The sequence below is a fragment of the Calliphora vicina genome, chromosome 5 (assembly GCF_958450345.1).
Source record: "Calliphora vicina chromosome 5, idCalVici1.1, whole genome shotgun sequence".
Taxonomy (NCBI): Eukaryota; Metazoa; Arthropoda; class Insecta; order Diptera; family Calliphoridae; genus Calliphora; species Calliphora vicina.
This window is the reverse complement of record NC_088784.1, coordinates 42,971,542-42,981,927: the sequence shown is the minus strand read 5'-3', so window position 1 is coordinate 42,981,927 and position 10,386 is coordinate 42,971,542. Positions and strand designations below refer to the sequence as shown.

Here is a 10,386-nt window from a genome sequence, read left to right as displayed (position 1 = left end):
GTTCACTTTTGTTGGAACAAACCATATACTTTTATTCCAATAGCAAAAAAAGGCTTCCCGGACAATAATGCTTCCTCGATCGAAATTCCGTTTTGACCATCGAATCTCTTTCGATCTCAAAGCATGCCGATTGGGCCTTATCCACAGATAAAAACTATAAGAAATTCTACTTCAGCCAAATTAGTACTAACCAATAAAGAAAAGTGTTAAGTTGTCTGTCAAAGTTTAAAAGATGTTTAAGTTTAAATTTTTAGCAAGGACCCAAAATTACTATTATCAATATTGTCAGGGATAAAAAAGTTGTCAGTTTTTACAGAAAAATTAAAATTGCATAATGATTTTTATTAGTAACAAAAACTTAAACAAGTTGTTCATAATTATTATTAATTTACATATTTTTTTGATTAGAGACAACTACTAATTAAACAAGTAAGAGTGCTATATTCGGCTATGCCGAATCTTATATACCCTTCACCTTTGTTGTGGATGCATTATTATTTTTTATAATTAGTATATACAGTGCCGGACTTAAATATTCACACAGCATACAGATTTATCTTTAATCCTCCATATTTTTTAAACGAAGGCCCCAACATTCGTACGGATTTCAACAAAAATATTTATTTACATATAACTTATGGAAATATATGGAAAAACTAAACATAAGGTGGCACATTTCAGAAAAATAATTATCTAAAGTTTCGAAGTTCGATTTTAAGGGAGACAAAAATATTCACACAGTTTCTAATTTTTAATAGGAAAATAGTTTTTTTTAATAGTTTAATATTTTGTGGAGTAGTCTATCTTTTTAATGACTTCTATTAATCGTCTTGGCATTGAATCGACCAATTTTTGGTGACGTCAGCTCCAATATTTTGCCATTTTTGTAACAGGAATTCTTTAAGTTAAGACTTACTAATAATATGGTGCTTCCCTACACGTTCGGCCAATTTATCCCTCAAATGTTCTATGGAATTCATGTCAGGTGATTGGGGAGGAGTCGGGAGAATGTGGGGAACATGATGCACTATCCATATTCGGACGTCATGGGCTGTGTGTTTGGGGCCATTGTACTGTTGAAAATAGAAATGTTCCCAAGCTTTAACTTTAGAGCGCATTGTAGTAGGTTTTCTTTTGAAATATTAAGGTACACTGTTTTGTCCATTGAATCGACGATGAAAACTAAGTTTCCTTTATCAGATGCAGCCACACAACCCCACAACATAGCCCCTTCTCCACCATGTTTGACAGTGTTTACTACATTGTTATTTTCCAATTCAGTGTTTGGCCTTCTCCAAACTCTTACTCTGTCGTCCGATTGAAATAAATATTTTTGTTGAAATCCGTACGAATGTTGGGGCCTTCGTTTAAAAAATATGGAGGATTAAGATAAATCTGTATGCTGTGTGAATATTTAAGTCCGGCACTGTATGTATGTATGTACATTGCCCACTTTCAGCGTACAGCATCATAAATTTATCAAGAATACAAAAAACAACAACAACGCCAAGCGAAACAAAACAAAACACCAAAAGAAAAAACAAAAACAAAATACGCAAGGCAATGAAACCAGCGCAAATCCAAACATACGTTTAATTGTATAAAAAACAACAACAACGCCAAAAGAAACAAAACACAAAAGAAAAACAAAATACGCAAAGCATGCACATCCAAACATATGTTTTGTTGCTTTTTTGTCAAAACAAAACCACACACGCAAAGCAAAAAAACCAACACACAACCAAACATACGTTTAGTTGTATAAAAAACAACAACAACGCCAAAAGAAACAAAACACAAAAAAAAACAAAATACGCAAAAGCATGCACATCCAAACATACGTTTTGTTGCTTTTTTGTCTCGGATTTTTGCTCATATCTCCGTTATTTATGGACGGATTTTGCTGATTGTAAATAGCATGTCTGAGTATGTCTGACAGAATTGTTGAAGATTTGGATCCCGGAGATATCTGGGGCCTTCAGAAAATTGATTTCAACAGACAGACAGACAGACGGACATGGCTTAATCGACTCCACTATCTATAAGGATCCAGAATATATATAATTTATAGGGTCGGAAAATTATATTATGGAAATTACAAACGGAATGACAAACTTATATACCCTTCTCACGAAGGTGAAGGGTATAAAAAAGATACATAGAAGAGGGTTCAATTGTTCTTAAATACGTTTTTAAGAATTTAAAAAGGATCGACTTTTAAAAAAAATTATTTATACCATTTCAAATGTTTAAATTGAAAACTAAATTTATGATGCACAATATTGGAGTCCGATCGAATATTCAGTTTCGGATTAGGTCAAATACCAGTATTCGGTCAAAATTTTGCCAAATACAGAAATATTTATAAAGGTATGGAAGATTATGGAATTTTAAAGGAGATTATTTTGGTAAAAAAATTATTTTTAAGTATAATTTGGTGAAGGGTATATAAGAGTCGGCAAAGCCGAATATAGCTCTCTTACTTGTTTAAGCTATTATTGTAAAGTCCGACCGAAGTCGAGTTTTTTACACCAGAGCCGAACCTAATATTCGTTCAAAAAATCATTAATCGGCCTAATTGTTGGACTCCATTAATCTTGTTTTTTCATCTTGAACTGATAAGTTTTTTTGAGGAAACTGCTTGAATGCTATTAATAATAACCAACAATAAAATATAATTTTCTATATTTTATTAATTATATTCAAAACTTGTATCTCCTTTAAAATTCCATAATCTTCCATACCTTTATAAATATTTCGGTATTTGGCAAAATTTTGACCGAATACTGGTATTTCACCTAATCCGAAACTGAATATTCGATCGGACTCCAATATTGTACATCTTAAAATAATATTTTTTAACCCGAATTTTTTTTTTCATCAAAAAATTTTAAAAACAATTTTAAAAAAAAAATTAAAACAATTAAAAAAATATTGAATTTTGTTAAATACAAATATTTTAAAAAATAAATTTTTTGATGTATAATTTGGTGAAGAGTATATAAGATTCGGCACATATAGCCGAATATTGTTAAATATTCTGTTTGTCTGAAAATTTAATTTATTATTTTTTTCAGTTAAAAGTATTTCCAGACTCGGCACGTTCTGCCATCTATGCTTTTCTTGGGGTACCATATGCAGAACCGCCAATAGAAGAACTAAGATTTGCTGTAAGAACATTTTTTAAATATACATAAATTATAATGAATAAACATATGCTTATAAAATTGTAGCCACCTAAAGTTCATAGTGGTTGGAATCGAACCTTATTAGCCATGTCAATGAGACCTATATGTCCCCAACTTTCGAATACCATATACGATGAGGCGGCAACGGATGAACTTTTAGCGAGACCATCTGAAATCAATGAGGACTGCTTGTACTTAAACATTTGGGTTTCGGAGGTTGGTTGGAATTTATTTTTTGTACTTTAAACAATTTCTTTTGTATTATTGTGTTTTTAGAGTGGCCTGCGCTATGGCAACCTTCCAGTATTGGTAATATTAACGGGAGAGGGAATGTCATATGACTGGCCACGTAATAGAATAACCGGCTTAGATATTGCTGCTGAAGGATTTGTTGTCATTACCGTACAATATCGCACAAATATATTTGGTTGGCTAAATGTACCGGGCAATATTGAATTAAGAGGAAATTATGGTCTTCAGGATCAGTCCCTGGCTTTGAAATGGATCAAAGAAAATGTAAAAAGTCTGGGTGGAAATTCAAATCAAATAACATTATTGGGTCATGGAACTAGTGGAGCGCCATGTGCATTTTATCACTCCCTCATAAACAATGAAATGCTGCATTCGTCTTCTCCCCCGTTCAATCAGATGATACTAATGTCTAGCGGAAATATTGAACGGGCTTTGCAACCTCAAATGTCCGTGCAAGAAGCCTCCAAAATCATAGTGGAAAAACTGGGCTGTCAATTTGAAGAGTATAGTAAACAATTAATGATGTGTCTTAGATCGAAAAGTGTAAGTGATCTGTTAAAAGCATTTGAAAGTATTTATGATCATGGCAATGGGACTTTTCAATTGGGACCTAGTCTATCCACAAATTTAAAAGACATGTTTAGCAACTCCTCTATCATGAATAGTTTTCCTACTACTATAATAGGCATTACATCGAATGAGGGAGCTTTTATGCAGGATTATTGGCTTGAATTGGCACGCGATAGTTATACATCTTTGAAATCGTACATAAACTATACATTATTGAGGAATGTACTATCGAGCCAAAATCAACTCAATAGCAGCGGCAGTAAGCATGGTTTAGATGCCATAAACTGGCGTTATTTTGCTGATGATCTTGAAGAGAATCCGGTTCATTTACTTGCAGCTCTACAAAGATTTATATCGGAATATAATTATGAAATTCCATTTTATAGATTACTCAATGTTTTATCTAACGCCACAGAATCACAAAACAACAACAAGTTATATGCTTATATAAATGACTTTACAAATTCAATGGATATTCGTGGAAAAATCAATTTATTTGGTGGATCGTCACATACCTCAGATTTACCTCTTTTATTTGGCCCGACATTATTTCAACAAATCGCACGGCGTCGTTTTAATGCAGAAGAAGAGAAAGTATATCGAAAAATAAGAACACCTTTTATAAACTTTATTAAGAACGGTAATCCCACTCCGGTTAGAATTCACGAAGGCTGGCTTCCATATACCACTAAAAACAAATATATATATGACTTAGGAGATATGTGGTCGGGTGTTAAAGACGACTCCACTTTATTGGACTCAAAAAGTGTTCAGAAAATCACACAACTATTAGTTAAAGATCAAAGCGCATCTTCGACCCACTCTAGACCAAATCGTAATGAGTTCAGTAACTCTTATCAGATGCCAAAAAATAATAATCTTGCCCCAACAAAAACTACACGAATACGAAGCTCACCTTATACCGCTCATTTAATGAGAGTCTATGGATTCTGGGAAGTTTTTCTTCCCGAGGCCATCTCCAAGGAATATGCACTACGCACCGATGATACAGCCATTACGCAACATTTGCTTTTCATGGAAGCATCAGCAGATGCAGCTCGTTTCAAGCATGGTTTTTTTGTAATGTTGGGACTAGTGCTGCTCCTGTTGACATTGCTTTGTCTATGTGTGTATTTACTGCGTCGTGATCCCTTGTCTTCTCCGCAATTCGATTGTGATTTATGACATAAGTGGTTCATTCGACCGGCAAAAATCTTTAAACGTCCCAGTAGCACAAATTCAAACGCTAGAGTTGCCCACGAATTCAGACGCTCAACCATGAGTAACAACTGGAACAGTCGTCAGTCGAAGCTTACAAACCAAAATCATCAAACCACCACAACACAGCCACAAGATTTTAAATATCGTCCTAGACAAGTAGAACACCCAATGATGGAAGTACAAACGAAAAGCTCAAAGAAAACCACTAAATCCGGAAAGGAGTTCATCGATGTGGCGAAAAATCCAAATTTGTTGAAAACCATTACCGAATCAGTCGTAGTACATCAAAACATGAACACTCCTCAAGGAATGCATTATACTGATCATGTGGGAATTAAAAACTGGCAGTACCAACTGACATGCGATAAGTTGTAAATTTCAATGCATTATTAAATAATGATCAAACCTACGAAGTTAATTAATTCTAAATACTTTTCTAATAAGTACATACAATGTATTTTTATATTTATATACATATACCAAAGAATAAATGTTTTTAAGATATTGTAAGAGATAATACACGTTATCAGATTGTAAGTTGGTTTTACAATTATAAAGTAGTTTTCGTCACTACCGAAAATATAAAAAAACTAGTAAGTAAACGAACAGACTTTATGTTATGAAATCTACAATTTCATTGATTCTTTGCATTGGTCTAAGGTGGCACCACATAAGGCAACCCCATATCATTACCGTGTTTTACAGTTTCCTTACTGTGTCACCAATTTTGAAAAAATCGCCGAAATAATGAGTTAAGAAGACTATCTGCGTATATTGAAGACTAATCATACCGAATTTATAGACTTGCCATTCCGATTTTGTAGATAAGAGCGCCAATCATGTCGAAGAAGTTATTTTACAGCAGGTTGGCGAATTAAAGCACTCAAGAACTTTGAAAAATGGTTTAGTGACCAAAATTTCTGTCCAGTTCGATATCCCGACCTCAATACGTAATCATCTTTGTATTTTACACATTAATCTTTCGACTTTGTAGATTATAACGCTTATCCTTCAGAAGAAGTAATTTTTCAATAGGATGTCGACCCATTGCACACGTCAAAAATCGTAAATAATGGTGTTCCTAGAAAAATTTCTTGTTAATGCCGTTATCAGCTCAATGTCCTGAGTTCAATCCTATTGAGAATTTTTAGTGAATCGTGAATTGGCGGTTGAAATAATACCGATTAACTCCTACCAATTTCTACGAGCTTTAACAGCGGATTGAACACGAGAGAGAGAATATGACAAATAAAGTTAATGAAATATTGGTAGAAAATATGTCAATGCGTGTAAAATTTTATTTACGTAATAACGAATTTTGAAAAAAATTTTAAAAAATGCAATTCTTCCCTAAAGTTATTGTGGGTGCAAAATTGAGTACATGCGAGTTATTTTAGTTTTGTCTTTTTTTTTATTTAGAACTGGATGTTTTTTGTTTTGAATTGTAATTCATTTTGTTACATACAAGGCGTATTAACAAGGTGAGTGCGTCCCGGCAACAAATAGAACAATGCAAAAACAACAGGCAATTTGTTTTTGTTAAAATGTACGGTAAATGTCAAAATCAAGGCGAATTAATATATTACTATGTTATTTACAATAACAAATGTAAACATAAACAAAGTTTGACATATAGTGTACATAAAACCACAGCCAATTAAGAAACAGCTGATTTTATGCACTCACCTTGTTAATACGCCTTGGTTAAATATTAAACATAAAATAAATGACAGAAAAAATTTTTGGATTTGCTTTATCAGTTTTATTTTTACTCCATAAGAAGTGCAGAAAATAGAAATACATATGTACTCATTTGAGCTCCCCACTGTATATATATGTATATAAAATACAAAAAATGTTTCTACCTACATATGTATGTCCGTTATAGACTCTGAAACCATCCAACCGTTTAGCTCCAAACCGGTTTCACTGGAAAGGAAATTTTCTGAAGATGACAAGACACCTAAAATACTACAATAGGTCCATTTGGTCCATTCGTAAAGCCGATTTTCGAATTTTACCACACAAACAATTTCCCTAAATTTGAACTTTTGAAAATTTGTATGTGCTAAAATTGTGTATGTAGTAGGGTGATCGATTCTTCGACATTTTTTAGAAGCCGGTTTCGGTTTTTTAATATAACCGGTAAACCGGTTTTTTTGACAAAATATTAAAATGCCTGGAAATAAAAAGAAAACAGTTTTATTTGATAAAATAATAGAAGAAGAAGAGATCATATAATTATGATAAAGAATATTCATTTATTCAAATAACAAAAAATAAGTATTTTTAAAATGCTTAAATACTTTTTAATTATAATTTTGATTACTTCTTTTAAAATTGAATTTTTTCTAAAAGTGAGTGGTTGATATTTTTCATATTTTATGAATTTTATTTAATTTCATATGTCAACAACCACATTAGGTTTTTAGAAAAACAAATCGGGCAAAAAAAATATCTATAAAATTTTGTGCACTTAAGGTCATTTGGGTCATATTTGACCTGCAGCAAAAATCTTGAATTTTTGTTACGCACAATTTAGTTAAATGTTCTCAGAGCTTTGGTAGCACTAATATATATCTGTCTCTTTTTATCGTTCTTGCTGAACATTATAAAGGGTGGGCCATTTAAAATTTGAATCGGCTATAAAATTATTATAATATATAATTAAATTACTGATTATTTTTTAAAATTTCTGGTTTTATTGGAAATGTTGAAGTTTGTCATATAAGAATGGAACACAATATCATTCATATGACTACCACAACTAGCTCGACAATACCTCATCCGAGCAACCCAAGGAGCAAGGAGCCACCGTTACCGCCAACGATCCAAAAAAACCAGAAATTTTAAAAAATAATCAGTACTTTTTTATGAAAACTGGGATTCCCTGGATAAATACATAAGCTATGTTTTTCTTATCCTTACCCGTTTTGAAATTAAAATTGATTTTTTTCAGAAATGAGTGGTTGATATTTTATGACTTTTATTTAATTTCAAATGTCAACAACTACGTTAGTTTTTGGCCAAAAAAAATATTTATTTACCGAAGATCGTTAACGTCGGTAAATTTGAAGACCTTATGAAGGTTAAAATAAACTCTTAGGAAGAAAACACAGTTTAAATGCTTTGGAGTGTATCGATATTTCTTCTTTCAAAGCTAGACATTGACAATTTTCAATCAGTGTACTTGTAGGACATATAGTTAACAAAGCATTGAGTAAGTTTTCAAGCTTTCCAGATCGATTGTATCATTTATCTAAATTCAAAAGTCTTCTAAAATAGTTGGAGTATTTGTTTTAAAAAAGTTTTTTGGATTTTGAATATTTTTTAAAGTTTTTAATTCACTAAAACTCATAAAAACACATAAAACCGATTATTCGAGGAGAAAACCCCGGTTCATTCGATATTCGAAATGTGAGCTTTTCAAAAAAACCGAAACCGACTTAACAAAAAAAACCGGCTATAAGCGGTTATTAAAAACCGGGCCGATCACCCTAGTATGTAGGTACCTCACACGATGACTAGATTCACTAAGAAGGGATTTTTTGAAATTCGAATTTTAAAAGGGTAAAAATGGGTAAAATCGGCATTTCCGGAACTAATAAAGCTAGCACTAAAAGTCGAACTTAATCTAAATTTATGCAAAATATAAGTGGTGAGGTGTGTTGTACTTTTAAGGGGATAAAACGGGCGAAACCCTAGTTTTAGTACTTTTTTGTATACCATATCCAAGAAATTTAATTTAAACTGAATTGTATTCCTTCTAAAAAATTAAAATGTAAAAATGTATATTATATTATTGAATAAACTGAAAATACCGAAATCCCGCAATAAAATTACCTTTGGGTAAGGCTTAACATTTTTTTAATCTGCGCAGTCGTTTTAGAAATATAGATTTGTTTGTCAAAAAATTTTTTTTAGTAAAATTTCGAAATTTTTGTGGAAATATTTCTAAAACGCAGATTAGAAAAATGGTAAGCCTTAAATTAATTGCAGAATTTTTTCAGTTCCTTCAATAAACTAAACTGGTTTTGAGTTACGCGAATATACATATATATGTATGTTGTGCAACCTCCTCCATTTTATATAATATAATAACGGTATATCTCGAAAACAAGAGCTAACCTAAAAAAAAGGTTAGCCAGTGGTGCTCAGCGTAATCGAATTAGTTCGATTAAGCTGACAGAAAAAAAGTGTAAATTTCGTGCACATTGTAATCATAACTGTTATTTAACAATATTTACAAATTATGTGTACAACAAATTAACTAAATTTATAACATATGTATTTGGTAGACTGTTAGATCTGGTATTTGTAAACAAACCGCAATGTATACCAAATCCTATGTCTGACTATCCTGGAATTCCAAACAACTATCTTCTCTAAAAATATGAAAAATAAAATTTCAAACATGATCCTCTGTCGTTTTCCTACTTTTGTTAACTAAAAAAGGAAAATTTGCACTCCGGCACTCCGAAAGTTATGAAGTATTTAAATAAAGAGTGTAGTGATGAGTTGCAAATCAGCAATTTATTCGATGATTTGTTTGCCTCTACTTACTCTAATGCCCTATATGACGATAGCGCGATCTATCCACTCAATGTTCACTATAATCAACCAATTTTATCATCTTTAATCGATTAATGTTTTAAATCATCACTCTCAAACGTATTGGATGGTATACCAAGTTATATATGTATTAATAAATTGCACCTGCAATGGCTATTCTTTATTTACTATATTTCATATTGTTACGTTTTAACCTTTTCAAAACGTTGGTTTATTTCCTTTAAATAAACCGGATACTTTTGATTGCAAATAAAAGCCGTTTAGTAGTTAAACATTGTAACAACTCTTTATTTATTTAAAATGTACAACAACAGAATTAAATAGTCGCTTAGTGTTTTTTATACACTTTTATAAATTCGCGGAAATACAGACACACTTTATAAAGTACAAGAATTCGCTGGAAAATACAGCACACTTTAAGGCACTCAGTATTCAAATCAGGCAACAAATCAAATATTATTATATAGACACAATTAAACTCAGCGCAATTCCTAAACTGCTTGAAATATGTATGGCCCATGTTGAAGGGGTGTCAATAAGCGATCATGTTTGTTAATAAAGTGTATCCCTAATTGACATCCCT

The 10,386-nt window shown here is 31.9% G+C and overlaps 1 protein-coding gene across 1 annotated transcript; it reads left to right on the top strand.

Moving 5' to 3' along the window:
- Window positions 1-3,056: 3,056 nt before the first annotated feature.
- On the top strand, window positions 3,057-5,664 carry LOC135960381 (acetylcholinesterase; the record flags this gene model as incomplete). Its single annotated transcript, XM_065511659.1, has 3 exons — window positions 3,057-3,170; window positions 3,234-3,404; window positions 3,465-5,664. Coding segments are annotated over 3 exons (2,016 nt in total), but the record flags the coding sequence as incomplete, so codon positions are not given.
- Window positions 5,665-10,386: the final 4,722 nt, after the last annotated feature.